General features: G+C 38.1%; 1 protein-coding gene across 1 annotated transcript in view; it reads left to right on the top strand.

The window, feature by feature from the left end:
* Positions 1-334: 334 nt before the first annotated feature.
* The window catches only part of ANKRD50 (ankyrin repeat domain 50), a 33021-nt gene continuing 14984 nt past the window's right edge, over positions 335-18371 (top strand). The window contains exons 1-2 of the mRNA XM_039252971.1: positions 335-635; positions 2152-3098. Coding sequence (XP_039108902.1) covers positions 2587-3098 — 512 coding nt within the window. The 5' untranslated portion in view covers positions 335-635; positions 2152-2586. The remainder of the gene's footprint in view (positions 636-2151; positions 3099-18371) is intronic.

The following is an 18371-nucleotide window of genomic DNA, read 5'->3' on the forward strand; positions in this document are numbered from 1 at the left end:
GTCCTCGGCCTGAAAGACAAAGAAAGGCTCAGGGCCGAGTGGTGACGGGGTGGGTGGGGGCAGCGACTCGCGTGAGCTCGGGAACGTGAGAACGCAGCCCCCGCCCCTTGCTCCTCCTCCCCCAAAGGCGGGGCCCGAAAGCCACCCCCAGAAAGGTTCCCCCGCGACGTTGGCCGCGGGTCCAGGCGCCCGCACACGCCCAGGCACGGGCGGCGACGGGCCGGCGCGGTGGGGGCGGGGAGGAGCAAGGGGAGGAGCCGGCGGGCGAAGAAAGGCCGAGCGGTCGGGTGGAGGCGGGGCCTGAGACTGAGGGCGGGGCCGCGGAGCGGGGCGGGGCGGAGCCGGCCGAGTCCCGGGCTGCCTGAGACAGTCACTGCCCTGACGGCGGCGACGGCGGCGGTTGGTCGGTGGGGGTTGGGAGGAGCACGGCCGAGGCTGCTGGGGCAGCTGGAGCTGGCAGTTGCCGGGGGCTAACAGCGGGATCTGGAGCTGAGCGCGTGCCCCGGGCCGGGCGGAGGAGGAGGCTGCAGTTGGAGTCCGGGGAGCGCTGGCGGCCGCGGATTCTCAGAGGAGCAAGTGTCTGAGGCTTCGAGTCCGCAGCGGCGGCGGCGGCCACGGCGGCGTCTGGGGCCGAGGTAACCTAGGGGCGGCATCGGCGGTAGAAGCGAGGCCCCTTCTCAGGTCGGAAGCTCGGGGGCTGTGGCTGGGCTCGAGCCTGACCCAGCCGCCCACCCTTTCCAGTCTCCGTCCCCTTCGTTCCGCCGTGGGTCGGGTGGGGGCGGGAGCGGCGCGAGGGGTGGGGGCGCAGAACTGGGCACCGGCTGGAAGGCGACCCCTCTGCTGGGATTGGCAAGGGCATCGGGCACCCCCTCCCCCTCCAGAAGACACACCCCAAAATCTCGGGGCGGGGCGGGGTGTTGGGGCGTTCCCAGCCTTCTGGAAGGGAAGACCTCGGTGTAGAGGCTGCACCTCCGTCCGTGGCCTCTCGGAGGTGGCCCCCCTGTGGCTCCTTGAAGCTGCTCGGACCGAAGGTGGTTCCCGTCTCCGGGAATCCCGGAGTTCCTTTTGTCTATCAGCTGAAACTAGAGGCCGGAACTGTAGGCAAACACCCACCAGCCCTGAAGCACTCTACTTATCCCTTTGCTGTCTCGGAAGGAATTCTCCCCGGCAGCCTTTTCTACGGCCACAGTAGTAGATTCCATTCCTCACCCCTATCCAAAACCTTTATCTTTGGCGCAGAGGAAGGAAGGATTCACGTTGTACTTGTATTTGGCTTTGTCGTTCGTGTAAGATCATTCCCATCCTCCCCTCTATTTTTTTTTAACCCATTCCCAGCCAGCCGCAACCGTGATAATCAGCCCCTAGATTTTGCAAACTATCAACAAAGAAGTGTGACTAGTCGAGTAAACAGAGTCCTTGACTGGCTGGACTGTGCAGTGTAATAGAGCTTCCTTTAACTGGCGCTGTTCTACCAAGCTTATCGGAAAGACCTTTTTGGCTAGACTTAAGGATGTTACTGTGTGTGCATAAAGCTTTTTTTTTTTTTTTTTTTTAATTTTTAGGGTAACTTGATTAAAATGTAGCTGTTTGGGGAAGCATAACCATTTAGGAAGTAAAATACAGAAAGGAAAATGGAATTACGATTCTGGGAGTCATTGTCCAACTTTTTGAAAGTGCCAAAGATGAAGTATATGGACTTTTTTTAAGTATATGGGTTTTTGAGATTATTTCGACTGGCAAATTATATCCTTTGTAAGCTTTTAAGTAAGTAAGCTCTTAACATAATATTTTGCATTAAGATGTTTTTGTTTTATTTTAGTTAATTGTGGAAATTGTTGATTTCCCAGATATCTTAATGCTAGAAACCTGTGAACAGTTTGATTAAGAATCTACTCACCTAAAAAATGCATGTTCTCAATGCTTTGGATTAAGAATGTGTTAACAGTGGCCTGTCATTTCTGCCACATTAAAGACCGTAATCTGAAACAGTTCCCTCCCTGGAAGTTGCTCAGATGCCTGAAACTGGCAAGGTCTATTACTTTGAGTGACTATCCTTCAACAAGAACTACAGAGCTACCTATCAACTGTATACGTAGAATCTCTTTGATGGCATTTACTATAATGGACATCTTTTCTGCATCTAATTTTCAGATACAGAATTAACACTTGGAATCCGGAGAAGCATTTTGTACAAATTGAAAGATTGAGCATTATCTTTAGTTTTCCAGATGTATTGTCACATCTGCACACTTGAAACATCCACAATCACATAAACTCTAGATAAAACCATGGAGTTATGTGACCCATCAAGATTTAGGAAAAGTATTGCCACGCATTGGAACCAGGCAGTTTTCTACCAGTTCAACAATTGAACTGATATATTCTCTGCTGATAATCAAGAGTAAAAAGCTAAATAAAGTCATGCACATTCTATTAGCAAATGGCATCTCTGGCTGTTGAGTTTTACTCTAACTGGTTACTGTGTCATTCAGAGTCAACTTAATATGCAAGTTATGTCCTAATGGATGTAAAGACCTGTGTTGACATATCCAGGATCTAGCAAATGTTGAAGATAAGAAACCTATTATGACTAATCCTTGGGAAGAGAAAGTCTGCAAAATGGCTCAAACGAGTTTACTGCAGGGGAAGCAGTTTTACTGTAGGGAGTGGGTTTTCCACAAGCTTCAGCATTGCCTCCAGGAGAAAACTAACTGCTGCAATAGTGCTGTCAACACACCATCCCTTGTAATGAATTCTGGGAATAATGCTAGTGTTGTCTCTGGAAAAGGAGCTGCCTGGGGTGTGTTGCTGGTAGGAGGGCCCGGCAGTGGCAAGACAGCCCTATGTACTGAGCTGTTGTGGCCAAGTTCACCTACAAGCTTGCAGAGAGGTTTACATCGCCAGGCTTTGGCCTTTCATTTCTGCAAAGCCCAGGACTCTGATACTTTGTGTGTCGGAGGGTTTATTAGAGGTCTAGTTGCCCAGATCTGCCGCAGTGGACTACTCCAAGGATATGAGGATAAGCTAAGGGATCCCGCGGTCCAAAGCCTGTTACAGCCTGGAGAATGTGAGAGGAACCCAGCGGAAGCATTTAAAAGGTAACAATAAGAATGCCATGATTCTGGTTTCTAAGCAAAAATTAACGTGTTTTCTAGATTATTTTATTTTGTTTAGTTTTTGTTTGGTGTTTAAATTTTGCGGGTTACCTGTACTACTGGGCATTTGGGGATGATCTGTAGTTGTAAATACACGTGTTTACTTTGAGTACTAAAGGAAACAAAATTTAAGCTTTGCGTTGCACAGGTTATGAATTAAAAGTATGTCTTTTCTTTTACTTCTTTAATAACAATATGAAACAGAAACTTAATTTTTATTGCAAACTTACGACAATTACTTAATTTACTTATTTCTTTTCTAGTATTATCCATAATTGGTGAGGGATATTTCTTATGGTAGAAAAAATCATTTAGCTGCTTGGAAAATAGGCTACATTTTCAGGGAAGGCAAAGTATATATGGTGCTGAATTTAGAGGAACTCAGCATAGAATCTACTATCTTTTTTCCTTATAGTATCATTATTTCTTCAAGTTCTTTTAGAAAGAGATCATTGACCATTGAGAATCTGAAGGAAATCTGTACTTGGGATTTATTCCCCTCTCAAGTAAACAAAAAGTTAAGTAGTACTTTTAACTATGTGATATTTATAAAATAATGAAAATTTGGCACAATTTTAGTACTTTTAGTGAGTGATATGAAAAACTGTTTTCTAACCTCAATTAAGCAGTTTTCCATTGGTAAATGGAGTGGTCTAGGAAGTGAGGAAGTTGCTTTTCAGAGTTGTTGCAGATTCAAAGTGTATTCAAGAAGACATGATTCCTTGAAAATAATTTTTTGCATGTCAGCCCTCTGCTCATTGTAAAAGAAGCAGGCAGATTGTTATTTTTGTGCTTGCTACTGCCTCACTGCTGCTTGAATTATTCATTTTGCATATACTTTTATCTCTGCACAGTAAGTAGCTCTTAGCAGGTGAAAGTTTGTTCCCCAAAGATGCAGGTACGCTGCGTGGTGGAGGTTGGCGTACATGTGTATATGTGACTGTATGTCCATCTGTTTCTCTGTGTGTCTCTAGGAGTCTTTTGACTAGGATTTGAATTGCTATGAAATGAGTGATGTTTGTTTTTATGATGTCCTCAGATTTAATGGTATGATAAATATAAATTTTTAAGTGGCATTGAAAATATTAATAATAGCAAACATTCTGTGTCAGTGTTCTAAAAGATTTACAAATAGTAAGTTATTTTATTTTCATAGCAATCCTGTGAGATAGGTGCTATTATGCACATTTCGTGGATGAGGAAACTGAGACACAGAAAGCCTTGTAACTTGTCCCGGGTTACAGTCTTGTATGTGGCAGAGTGGGGATTTGAAGAAAGCATGCATGTATACAGGTTTATAATCATAGAAATTCTTTGAAGGAGTAGAGGGGGAGAGTAGATTAGAATTCATGGAGGACATGAGGGTGTGTCACAGTTGTGATTTGAGTGTAGTTTTCAGATTGCCCATATGCATTACAGAGTAGTAGTCTGGAATGATCTTTATGGATAGTGGTATGAAATTCAAACATGGGAGGGGTATATTAATGTCAGCGAAAGAGGTCTGTCTTTGAGAGGTGTGATATTCTTGGAGATTTTTAATGTTTAAGTGCAGTCCAATAAAATTCAGGGCAAATATCTTTTGCTGTAAGCCACCAACATCAGGGTTAAAACTATTAGATCATTTTTAAATAAGAAGGAAATCCATTAGGTGATTCTAGTGTACAAATATGAGATACCCGGTTCAGTGAACAGTTTGAAGTATGGAATCATTGTGTATATTCAATAATGTAGTCTTCAATATATAAAACTTTACTTTTTACGCAACTTTTAAAAATCTCTGTGCATAAACAACTCTTATTGACTTCCTACTTTGTCTGAAGATACTATTACTAGTTGAAGAGCTGAATTTTCATTTCTTATCATTTCATTTCTTAGCAGTTACTTGGATTTAACACCTTAGAAAATCAGTTTCAAAGAGCTTAGCTAACGATGTTGAACTTAGTCCAACTAAATTTGGTAATTATACAGTTTATTATATTCAAATTTATATGTAAATATTTAATGCCTTAGAATATTTAAAATCATGTTTAATTGTACATTTTTGCTATATTCTCATCTTGAGCAGATCTTTCTGTATGGTATCATAGATTTTCCCGAAAGAGGTCCCTCTACTCAGATGGTCCTTCTATTTTTTTTTCCTATGTAAATTTTAGTTATTAAATAATTGAAGGGAAATGAGAAGCAGTTAGAGCTGTATTTAAAAGCCACACCGGTGCTGATTTTCTGATTGACAGAAGGAGCAAATCACTGTGTATTCCCAATCTTTACTTTGGTAGGGAAAGCATAGCCTTTCTTTTGGACCATTTTGGTGCTCTTAATCTCCTCCTGGATCTTTCAAAAGCCTGGGTTACTTTCTTTCTTCATTAAAGTAGTTAATCATTAAATAAATTAGGTAACTCTGATACTGTAACAACTGCTTCTGAAAATTCATAGAGTACACTTCCTCTAAGACTGTGAAGCTTTCGTATCACCATAGTCAAATGCAAATATGAAAATATAATTCAAAGTTAAAGAGAAATATTTTTGCATCATCTATGGCACTAGAGAACCTAAGCCTTTACTTTTGGACAGATAGCCAAGAATTTATTGTAGGTTCTGTTGGTGATTGACTGATTTTTGTTAAATAAGCCCTTTAGAGAATTTTAATAGGAATCTATTTTGTGTAGGCAGGAGAATTGTAATTCAACAGGTAGACAATCATGCTTTCAAGAAGTTATAATATTTTGAGAGAGACAGATATCAAAGCATATTATTACATGATGGGAGATGAAATATAAGCAAAGAGAAGTAAAATATTTTTTCACTTTTGAAAGAAAATTCAAAACCCATTTTGTTACTTTTTTAACATCTAACACTTGATAATATTAATGGTTTCATATATTCATGTGTGAAACAATTTAATAGTAATAGAAAATTGATAAAGAGAAAACTTAGCTCTTGACAAATGAACAAAGTTGGGGAAGTTGCAGAGAAGTGATTCTGTAATGGATGCATTTTATAAACTTTTCTTCAGTTTTATTTCCTAATTATTTACCTAGTTTTTCTGTTTAATGATACTAGGTAGAATATGTACTACAAAAAAACTTCTTACAAGGACATATATCTAAGTGGTAACTTGTAAATTGCTGGTGTGTATTGAAGTCACTTTTTCCTCTATGATAAGAAAAATGAGAGGAATGCCATTTTAATCTAGTTAAATGCTGCTGCTTTCTTTCCCTTCTGACATGATATCACGATTCTTAGATTTAGTGGTCACAGAATTTCTTCTCACATTCATTAATTCTTACAGCAAGTATTTGAGAGCTTTTTGTGTTTTAAACACAGTTGAGCTGGAGAGATATATTGAGAACCTTCTGTGTTTTCAGTTCAGCTGTAGATAAATCAATGAATAGAACAGACAAAATACCCTGCCTTCATGGAGCTTAAATTCTTACTATAATATTTATCTTATTTCTATAAAGAGAAATAATATTTGGGGTAAATGCCTGTTACAGTGTTCCTGCAACACATAAATGTTTTAACACTAGTAGAAGAAATTATATGATCTGCTAAAGGGAATGATGAATGAAGACCCATTCATTTCTTTTTTCCCCTTTTCCATCTTTGGAATGGAAAAATGGAAGATTTTCCAATTTTTCTTAATTGGTTAAGGTGCAAAGCTATTGTTACTGTGTTTAGATTTTTTCCCTCATTTTTTAGTGGTGGAACTAAGATGGTCTCATTGATGACAATTAACATTTTTACTTGAGGACCGGAGGCTGATTTCTTTCCTTCTGCCTTTCCTTTCAGACTTCGACGGCAAAGCTTTGTGTAGTTTGTGGGTTTTCTAGAGTTAGTGTTAGAGTTTCCTGGTAGTCCTATAACTGTTAAAAGAAATCCCAGTCATGCAGAAGTATGAGGGCATCTAAGTTTAGGGAATGCGAGAAGAGAAGGAGTGGAGTAACTTCAGATCTTGTGACTGGTTTAGAAGCACAACTGAACATGAGTATTTTCATTCAACTAGAAACTGCTTTCTAAATCTTACTATTATGGTCCATGCAGCCATGGCTCTTCTTGGAATTTAAATGGATGTGGAACTGGGAAATACAAATTTTTGTTCCTGGTAGACACTGTTCTCTCATTTTTATTTCTGGTTAACAATCTGGTGGACCAGGTAGCAGTTTTCTATGTGTCATGTCAATTTTCCAGAATTGAGTAAAAAGATTTTGTTCTGTGTAATGTGCAAGTGGAATAAAATTGTGATGAAGAATTAGATAACTGACCCTAAACTTTGAGAGTTTAGCCAAAAAAAGTTGTGTTAGTAGTGAAAGGCAACATAGCTTGTTAAGAAAAGAATTGGAAACTGGAAGACCAAACTGACATTTGTTTTTTATGTCAAATAGGAACCCTCAAGTGGTTGAATCTTCTTTCTGATCTTTGTATTTCCTTCTCCTTGAACATTTATAGTTTTTCACTTGTATCTCTTTAGATTTTTAGCTTCCTTAGTTATTTATGCATATATCTTCTGTTATCTCCCCTATTAGGCATATGCTTCTTCATGACATTATTCATGACTGATTAATTTTTTATCTTTACCATAGTGCTTTGAACAGCACTTTGCATATAGTAAGTGCTAAATGATTATCATTTGAATGAGGGAATAATGCTACTTACCTATCTAGAAGATGTTTGAACCTAATTGAAGGACAGCTGAAGCTCTTGCATAAGAAAGGGAATTGAAATGTTATATCATTTAGGTCAGTTTTCAATGTAGACCAGACTGGTATAGTGATTATTAATTTATTAACCTGCTGCGTGTGCTCTTTAGCATGTGTGAATATGGCATTGGTCCAGGGAGCTTTAAGTGGCCAGATGTCTATCTTCTGTCTCAACTGGCTCCAAGTATTTTTGGCTTACTCAACAAAGGGACTAAGAACAGAGTGAGCTAGGAACGTGTGCTTCCTTTTTACCCTCAGTTGTGGTGTATTTTCAAGGCAAAATATTCCCTTTCCATGGTCTGTCTTGTATAACTAGTACTATTTAAGGTAACTATCATTATCCATTCTTAGATAGTATCAGATTAAAAGATCTTGTAAAATGTCTGTACGGTTCACATTTTAAATAAAATAAGTGAATTAATATAATTTTCATAATTGAAACTCTACATTTCTTTTAGTCGAACATAGTTGTTTTTCACCAAATTGTCTATTATTTCCAACTTTTGACCATGTTATTTTTACTTTAAGTTCGACTTCCATTCATTCCGAGCCTCCTACTTTTCCCTTCCTACAGCCTTTTCCTTCTGCCCTTGATGGGCTCTTTCATTTTAAATCTAAGTGCTGCTCCCTTTGGTTACCGTTGCTGGTACTCCATAAAATTTGCTGCACCACTCCTCAACCTTTAATTACTTATGCTATAACGGCATAACATATTCCTCGATAATTATGTTATTTAATTTCAGTCACATTTTTATTTCTGCTTGGCCATTCTTTTGTTTACTTCTTAATAATTGTGGTTTTTGTTTTGTTTTGTTTTAGACCAGAGAGTAAAGTTGTTCCCTACAGGTTGAATATTTTTACCCAATTCAGGACATTTCACACACACATCCAGATTTTTGGTTTTTCTGGGAAAAAAAAGGAAATTTTGACAAAATTAGGTTCTCATTCTTTTGAATCAGTAATCTAGTGGAGCCCTGTTAGCTGCTGTCTTCACATGGGGCCTACGTGCCCTAATTCGATTAATCCCCCCAACTCTGTTATTCTATTCCAAGACCTTCATCTGTTCATATATGCCAGCCTGGCTGCTAAGGTCATTTTCAGAAACAAATGTGTTTCCTAGTACTCTGAAAAAAAAAATGTATTTTTGTATTTCCCACCAGATCTTCATATTATCTGTAATTTGTGTACACAAGTCCCACTCCTTACGTATCACCTCATTTCTTAACTTACAGAAGTCTGACTTCTATGTGTATAGATTCCAAGAAAGATGCTTATGCAGCATAGTTTCTGAACTCATTGCTCACTCTATCTTCGCCTTAGATGATATATCCTAGAACTTTTTTCATTATTTGTAATTTCTTCCTTTCAAAATCTTCTGACTCTGTTCTTTGGTCACTCTCCCTCTAGGTACTGTCTGGGTGTTTGTCCAACAAAGCTTACTCAGATCTTCCCTCTTTATACATACTCCTCAAATAATTTTATTTATTTACATGGCCACCAATGTTCATATCTAATATGATAAGAATCAAATCTGCGTTAAGAGCTTTTACCCTCACCCTGATCAACGTCTATCTTTTCACTGGAGTGTTCCTCAGTAACCTTTCTGTGTTTTTCAAATCAACATCTCTCAGTGTTTCAATTCATTGGCTCATTCATTTATTTCTGAAACAAATATTCTGCACCTGCTCTGTGTCAGATACGTGGTCAGTGTCAGGGCTAAAGTTGTGAGCCAAACAGTACACTGGGTTAAGTCGTAGGGGCAAGAATGAAATACATTGAACAAATAATCACAAAAACAAATGTAAAAATGCAGCTTTAACAAGCTCCAAGCTGGAAGGATACAGGATAAAAGCATATAATCTGAAGCCTGATCATTATCTGGAATTCTGGGAAAACTGACTCTTTATCTAAGTTATTTCTTAATTCTTGTTTCCTAGACTGTGCTTAAAAGTGTGATCTTAAGATCAACATTGTCGACATCACTTGGAGTTTTTAGAAATGCAGAATCTGAGGTCTGTTGAATCTGTCTCCCTCTTAACCCATTTCCTAAGTGAGTCCTGAGCACATTGAAGTTTGAGAAGCACTGCCCTAGACTTGTTTCTAGAGTTTCCTTTGAGTATTTTCTCTTATATTAGCTCATTCTAAGGTATTTAATCTTAATATTGGAATGTTTCTTGAATCTTTTACCCTAATCTAGAATATTATTCATCTACTCCTAGAAGTAATTTTAGCCTCTCTTTTTATTCATTTTTTATTTTTATTTATTTTGTTCATAGTTGGCCAATTAACCATGATAAAACAATGCTTTCTTTAGGTCCTTCTTCTTAGGACTGTGATAACTTATACAACAAATTCATATTTCTCTGTTTACCTCCATTAAAAGCTCTTGATTATTTCATTTTGTTCCATTTAAAGTACGTTTCATGTTTCCAAAACTTTATCAGAACACATAACTTCATTTGTTCTTTCAAGAAACATCTTAAGCATATGAGAAAATGCTAAAGATGTTAAGCGATGTGAGAAGTAAGAATATTCTTAATTTTCTTAGTGCTTAGTAAGAACTTCATATATATAATAAGGATATGGATTTTTTTGTTAACTATTTGTAGATTTTTTTTTTCTTCTCAGGTTTTTTAGCATTTTTGCTGTTTTCTTTAAAAAATTATGAAATAAGATGGTTGCTATATGGTAAAATTGTTTGATTTTATGAAGTAAAATAAGTAAATAGTTTTCTGCCCCTAAAAATATCTTACAGGGCCTTATGACTTCAAGCCCTGTGTTGGGCATAGGGCTTACATTAAGAAAATATATTTGGGGCGTTAGGGTGGCTCAGTCTGTTTGAGCATCTGATTTTGACTCAGGTCATGATCTCACGGTTCATGAGTGTGAGCCCTGCATTGGGCTCAGTGCTGACAGCTCAGAGCCTGGAACCTGCTTTGGATTCTCTGTCTTCCTCTTTCTCTGCCCCTCCCCAGCTTGCGCGCTCTCTCTCTGTCTCTCGAAAATAAATAAACATTAAAAATTTTTTTTAAATATTTGAAACATATTCTCATTGGTTGCCTGTTTACCCTACAGTTGTTCATTATCATTGGCCACACTGTATATAATTATCTTAACTTTTAAATCAGTTTCTCTTTCATGTTATTCTAATCTCAGAGATAGGGGCACCTGGGTGGCTCAGTCAGTTAATCCAACAACTGTGGCTTAGATCATGATCTCACACTTTGTGGGTTCGAGCCCCGAGTCCAGCTCTGTGCTGACAGCTGGGAACCTGGAGCCGGCTTCGGATTCTGTGTCTCCCTCTCTCTCTGCCCCTCCCCAACTTGTGCTCTGTTTCTCTAACATTTAAATAAACATATAAAGAATTTAAAAATAAATATTCTGATGTTATTTTTTCTACTATATACATGCATAGTTAAGTATAATCATTGGTAATATAAAATTTGAAGTGCTCATGTAATTGCTTAATAAAAACATTAAGAATACTAATTATACCTTACTTTTGGCTATCTAGAAGAATGATTTGGAGCTTTCCAGAAACTATTGACCTTTTACAGTTATGACTCCTAAGTTGAATACATAGAAACTGGTAGATTGGTTATTTGTTTTTGTTCTTGTCCCTCCATGTGTTCTTGGCATATGGTGCTGGAGGCCCTTCTACTAGAGGAGAAATATACTTCTCTGCCTTTTTTGTTTGGGTGAACCATGTAGTTTGCTTTGGCCAGTGGGATGTCAGCAGACATCATCCAGACAGAGGCTTAAAATGTCCACGAGTAGTTGGGCTTATCCTCTTTATTTATGGCATCACCGTGAGAACAGCATGTGTTGGTTAGCTTCTTGGTTCAAGCAAGATGAGAGAGATGTGGAACCAATGATATACCACTGTTGTAAAAATAGCTAACAATAAAAAAAAAGGTAAGGAAATAATATTTCATATCGAAACCAATAATTTTCATCAAAAATTTAAGAATCATCATCGATTCCTCCATTTCACTGATGGCTACACTCAATCCATTAGCTTCTTTTGTTTTATTTCAGTGATAAGAGAGGTACCTTATTTCTCTGCATCCGCATTGCTGCTACTCCTATCCTTTCTTGCCTAGATTGCTGCAGTTGCCTCCCAACGTGGTCTTCCTGTTGCTTTATTGTCCTTCTTCTCTTCACAAAGTGTGGAAGTATCAGATCATATTACTTACCTGCCTAAAACCTGCCAATGGCTTCTTACTACCTTAAGAATAAAATCTAAGCTTTACATGGTCCGGTCTTTGCCTAACCTTTGACCTCAGCTTGTATCACTTTCATCCTTGCTCATTGCTCTTCATCCACATCATTACCCCTTATTGTGTTCTGAAATAGGTCAAGTTCCAGCCAGAAGATTTTTATATGGCTACTTGTCCTGGTGTCACTTAGGTGACAGCCTTAATTGTACCTCCTCAGAGAGCCTTTCCTTTTCATCAAGTCTTTGAGATGTCTCCCGACCCCGTCAGTTTCTTAAATCAGATCATCCCACTTTGTTTTCTTTATTTCTTAATTTTCAGTGTCTAGCATGATCTGAAGTTACGTTGCTCATGTGTTTACTTTGACTTTCAGCCTGCCTCCTGGAATGAGCAGACTACTTACCTGTCTTACCTGTCTTGTTCCCTCCCTTTTTATCTCCAGGACATAGACTACAGTGGAGACTCAGTAACTCTTTCCTGCATTGAGGAATAACTATATTTTAATTTAAAAACATTATAAATTTGGTCACATTGGTAATTTGTGTTGCTCTAATCACATTCAGTTTTGAAATAGTAACATGTTTTTCTGCATAGCAATTTATACATATAGATAATATAGGTGACAGGGATCCATTTGAACCAGTATTTTTCTATTTTATTTCTATTGTCTCTTATAATGCATGCTTAAGTTAATTTATATAAAATGGAAAACTTTTTAACAGCATCTGATTTATGTTCTATGATATGAATCATGGGAAGCACCATTTGCTTCTCTCCTATAAATCCCTCGTTTCTTCTGTGTTTCATAGTTTCATTCCTATAAATCTTTCTGAGATTATCATTTAAAATGTATTATATTCATTAGAAAAAGGAAAAATGTTTCTAGCTTAAATCTCAGTAGGATGTTTATTAATTGCTAATTTAGTGAGAGAAACAGCTTGCACACTGTAGACTTCACAGTGCCATAAAAATTAATGGCACCAAGTACAAGAAATGGTTGCAGAAAAAGAATTTGGAGAAAATGATTGTTCCTATCCCTGATAGTTATAGAGGAAAGTAAATAAAATAAGAAAACAAATATGCATCTACCTACATATTTGGCCATATTTACTTTAAATCTAGGTTTTCTGTTTTGTTTTAAAGAAAAAATAGGGGTGCCTGGGTGGCTCAGTGAGTTGAGCCTGCCACTCTTGATCTCAGGGTTGTGGGTTCAGTTTCTAAGTTGGGCGTAGCGATTACTTAAAAATAAAATCTTGGTGGACATCTGGGTGGCCCAGTTAGTCATACTCTTGTGATACCAGCTCAGGTAATGGTCTCACGAGCCCTGTATTGGGCTCTGCACTGACAGCATGGAGCCTGCTTGATATTCTCTCTCTCCCTCTGTCTCTGCCCCTCTCCTGCTCGGCTCCCTCTCTGTCTCAAAATAAATAATTAAACATTAAAAAAATAATGATCCACATTTGAAATCTTTCCAGGTATCCCTTGTAATTTTGATCGACTCACACCGATAAGGTGACCCCTCTTATGGATTTACTTTTTATATCTATGTAGCTTAGCTAACTTTATATGCATGTTGACTATATAGGGATATATATATATATATATATATATACACACACACACATACACATAACTTGTTATATGTTCTAGTTTTATACATTTTTGATCAGATGTCAGCAATTCTCAAAACTTTTTTGTTTCAGCTTCTCTTCACACTTCTTAAAAATTATTAAGGGCTTCAAGGAACTTTTGTTTATGTGGGTTATATATCAATATTTGCTGTATTTGAAATTTGAGCTGATGTGGGGCACCTGAATGGCTCAGTCAGTTGGGCATCTGACTTCGGCTTAGGTCATGATCTCACAGCCTGTGAGTTCAAGTCCCATGTTAGGCTCCGTGCTGACAACTCAGCCTGGAGCCTACTTCACATTCTGTCTCTGGTTCTCTCTCTCCCTCCCCTGCTCACTCACTCTCTCTCTCTCTCTCTCTCTCTCCTTCTCTCTCTATCTCTCTCTCCTTCTCTCTCTCTCTCTCATATAAACATTAAATTTTTGAAATTTGAACTATTTTTAAATAATGTACTAATAAATATTTAATAATAAATCCATTTCACATTAACATAAGTAATATTTTAATGAAAGAGTATATATTGTCAAAAAAAAACCAAAACCAAAAAACACAAAGTTAAAAGAAGAGCATTGTTTTATGTTTTTTGCAAATCTTTTTAATATTAGAAGTAATAAATTAGATGATCATCTCTGCTTTTGAACGTAGCCTCTGGAAAACTCCATGTATCCTTGAGAGAGAACTAGTGAAAAAGCAAATCACATCTTAGTTTTATTCTGACCCTGAAATGCTGTAGGGTATAGGGGACCTTTAGGGATCCTCACACCATGCTTTGAAAGCCATTGTTCTATGTAAATGGTATTGTGTTGCCAACAGTTCTGTAATGTTTTCTATGTAACATTTTTTTACAGTGTTCATGTTGTTACATGTTCTACATGATTCATTTTTACTGCTATATAATATATAATTCCAGTCTTTATAATTCACTTGTTGTCATGTTGATACTCATTTAAGATGTATTTAGCACTTTAACTTTTATGAAACAGTACTGCTGGGCCCCTGAACATCTGACTCTTGAATTCTGCTCAGGTCATGATCCCAGGGTCATGGGATTGAGCCCTATGTCGGGCTCTGTGCTGAGCTTGAAGCTTGCTTAAGATTCTTAAGATTCTCTCTCTTTCGAGGCGTCTGGGTGGCTCGGTCATTTGAGCGTCCGACTTCGGCTCAGGCCATGATCTCACAGTCCGTGGGTTTGAGCCCCATGTCAGGCTCTGTGCTGACAGCCCAGAGCCTGGAGCCTGCTTCAGATTCTGTGTCTCCCTCTCTCTCTGCCCCTCCCCGCAATCACTCTCTGTCTCTGTCTCTCGGAATAAAATAAAGACATAAAAAAAGTTTAAAAAAAAAGATTCTCTTTCTTTCCCCTTGTGCCCCTCTCCACCCACCCCACTCTCAAAAAACAAAACACAGTGCTGCTAAGAACATTCTTGGGTACTCTCTTGGGCATATAGTAGGAGTAAAACAGCAAACGGTGATTTTAAATTACGTAGTTAGAAGAGAAATGTGAAATCATAGGGTATGTATGTTAATCTTCAGCTCTGTTTAGCTAGCACTAAAGCTTTAACGTCGTGTTTATTAGGAGAAGTGTAGGTCACCAATGTGTGCTGTATTGTCATCGTTCTTTATGTTTTAGGAAGAGAATGTGAAATGATATCTTATTTTAAATATCTTTGATCCTGTGGCACTTGTCATTTTGTTTGTGAAAATTTTGCTTTGAAATGTGAAAAGTATTTTTTAATTATTTCCTTTAAGTTTTACCTTTTTGGGGTCTTCATATTTAAAAACTCGTTCTCTACTTGATTGTTCTACTGGCATTTGTTGAGAGGCATGTCTTTCACTGTTAATATATAATACTACCACTGGGAGATCCACACACATATGTATGTATTTCTGATTTCTTACTTTTACATTGTTCTATTCATTCATTCATTCATCAATTACATATTGGATACTAGGAATGTATCAGATGCCATACTTAATACTGGTATATGTTAGTAAATAAAAGTGGAAATGTCAAACGTGTTTATTGAGCTTACGTTTTGAGGATTGGAGTATGTGGCTGGTAGAAAATAAAATGTTAACAATATATAGCATACCAATTGGCAATAAATACCGTATGGAAGATCAAGCCAGAGTAAGGAGGATAGTAGTGATGTACCAGGTAGGTTGTGGGAGAAGAGTTGTTATTCTATATAGGGGAGGTTAGGGTTTTGTGAAGGAAGTTTCTGACAAGAATTTCCAGACTGAGGAAGTACTAAGTGAAAAGCCCTGAGGTGGGCATTGGCTTAATATAATCCAAGAAAAACAAGAAAGCCTGTGTGGCTGAAACAGAGTGAGCAAAGGAGTGTTTGTTGGAGACAGGTAGAGAAACAGGATTCATACGATGTATGGACTCTGAGGCTGTTGCAAGCACATTTATTTTACTTTCAGTAGATTGGAAGACTTCAAGTCTTTTAAACAGAGTAATAACATCATCTGGTTTAACATTTTAAAGGATCACAGTGTTTGCTTTGTTGAGAATTGGGTTGGTGACGGTGAAAACCAGGAAATCAGTACCTGGCTAGTGCAGTGCGGTAATGGAGGTAAGAGGCAATGGTGCTTGGATTTGGGCAAAGTGGTTGATTATTTTTAAGATTTAGCTGATAGCACATTGGATATATGGGGGGGGGGAAGGATTAAAGGACGATTTTAAAACTTGTGGCCTGAGAAACTGAAGGATAGGATTGCTCTTTATTGAAAAGGAAAAGACTAAGGGAGAAGCAAGATGAAGACTAGAGGTCTGAAGTTGAGGTTTTAATATGTTCAAGATTAGATATCTAAACAGAGAAGTTGAGTAAGTAGTTAAGATTCATAAGTCTGGATTAAGAGGTGCTGGCAGTATATATAAATTTGGTTTCAGTGGACTATAGATGATACTTAAGGGTATTAACAAACTATGGAAAAGGTGAATGGAAATAGAGAAAGAGAAGATCCAAGATATGAATATTGATATATATTTCAAAATTGAAAGGTTGGGAAGATGTGAAGAAGAGTAGCTAGTGTCGTAGGAGGAGGGAGCCACGTCCTAGGGGAGGAGGTACGGCGGTGGAGGAGCTTCACTTTAGCCATGCAACGTTACACAAGTCATATTGTAAGTTAATTTGAGACTATGATAAACACTACAAAGAAAACAATCAAGTTGGAGTCTTTAGAGTAACAGCAGTGAGTGATGATAAAAGCTTCTTAAGACTTGGTGATTCGGAAGGTGTCTTTCAGGATTAAACTTTGTGTTGAAACATAGAGGTTAAGAAATTCCTCCTGGGGGAATTTCTAGTAGGAGGGAGTACCAACTACCTTGGCCCCAAAACAAAACTGAAAGGTGGGCACTGTGGCTGGAATAAAAGGAAGAACTCAGGAACGGATCCTAAGATCTTGGCCCAAGAAACTAGGGGCTGATGAGATACACTAAATGACATGGGGAAGTCAGGTGGGGAAGAACTTATATTGGGGGTAAACTGAGAGAGGATACTTCTTTAAACATACTAAATTTGAGATGCCTATGGAGCATACACACAGAGATAGATGGCAGACAGTTTGGGAGATTTTTACTTTTGAGTTTAGAGTGAGGTCAAGGCGAGAAAAAATAGCTCAACATTTTTAAAGCCAAAGATTGGCCTCCGGCTTATAGTACGACTGAGTATGGCGTGGAAAACAGTACAAAAACAAGAAAGTGAAACAATGAGAGAACTCTAAACCAAACTTCAATAAAATGTGGAAGTTAATATCAGATTGAGATGCAGACAAAACTGGCAGAACAATTTATTCTTTAAAATAAGTGTGTACCCTGAAATATCATCAAGAGTATAAAGGCTCTTTTTTTTTCAACCATGGAGACAGGCTATAAACTTATGCTAGAAGTTCCCCTGGACCCAATTAGTCAGAAAGGAAGAACAAAGAAGGCAGGGAAGAGGGCGTCAAACATTTGGGGGTAGTCCGGAAAGGGTTTGTGGTGAGAAACCCTGACTTCTCTATATCCCCACAGCTTCTGATCTTAATTGGCTGGGGAGAAGTAGAAGCTCAAAGAAATTTTTCATGCTTATAGCTCTGAGTCATAAGGAGAATTCTTACAAGCCTGGACACTGGATACACTAACCTGCAATTGCTGGTCCAGAGGGAACTTCTCTTATTGAAGAGGAGCTGTCATAGATCTATAAAAATACATCTCAAGAACAAAAGGGGGAAGGAATCTGAGAAGCAGAACACAGGAAACACTCACCAGAAAAATGTTGCCCTGGAACAGAAAGAAATCTGTGGCCAAATATATTGCCTTAAATGAAAATATAAATAATAAGCAATTACCTGAGTTAAACAATTGCGTGAAGCAGAAATAAAAGTGCTTGGAGAAGAGATGGTGAAACAACAGGATGAGATGAAACATACCCAAAATATGAAGGCTTACTCTGTGAACAGAGATATTTCAAATCAATAGGAGAAAGATAATTTCATAAATAGCTGTGGGATAACTGTGGAGCCACGTGGGAAAGAATTTTTTTTTGGAACCAATGTTCATATCTTTATGTCAAAATTAATTTTACTAAAAAAATAAAATTAAGTGTTCAAAACGTTTAAAGAAAACATGAGGAATGTTTTTTTTTAAGTTTAGAGTTGGGAAGGCCCCTCAAAATCGTGGCATAAAACTC

The sequence above is a fragment of the Hyaena hyaena genome, unplaced genomic scaffold, assembly GCF_003009895.1.
Source record: "Hyaena hyaena isolate Hyena2069 unplaced genomic scaffold, ASM300989v1 scaffold_433, whole genome shotgun sequence".
NCBI classification, from domain to species: domain Eukaryota; kingdom Metazoa; phylum Chordata; class Mammalia; order Carnivora; family Hyaenidae; genus Hyaena; species Hyaena hyaena.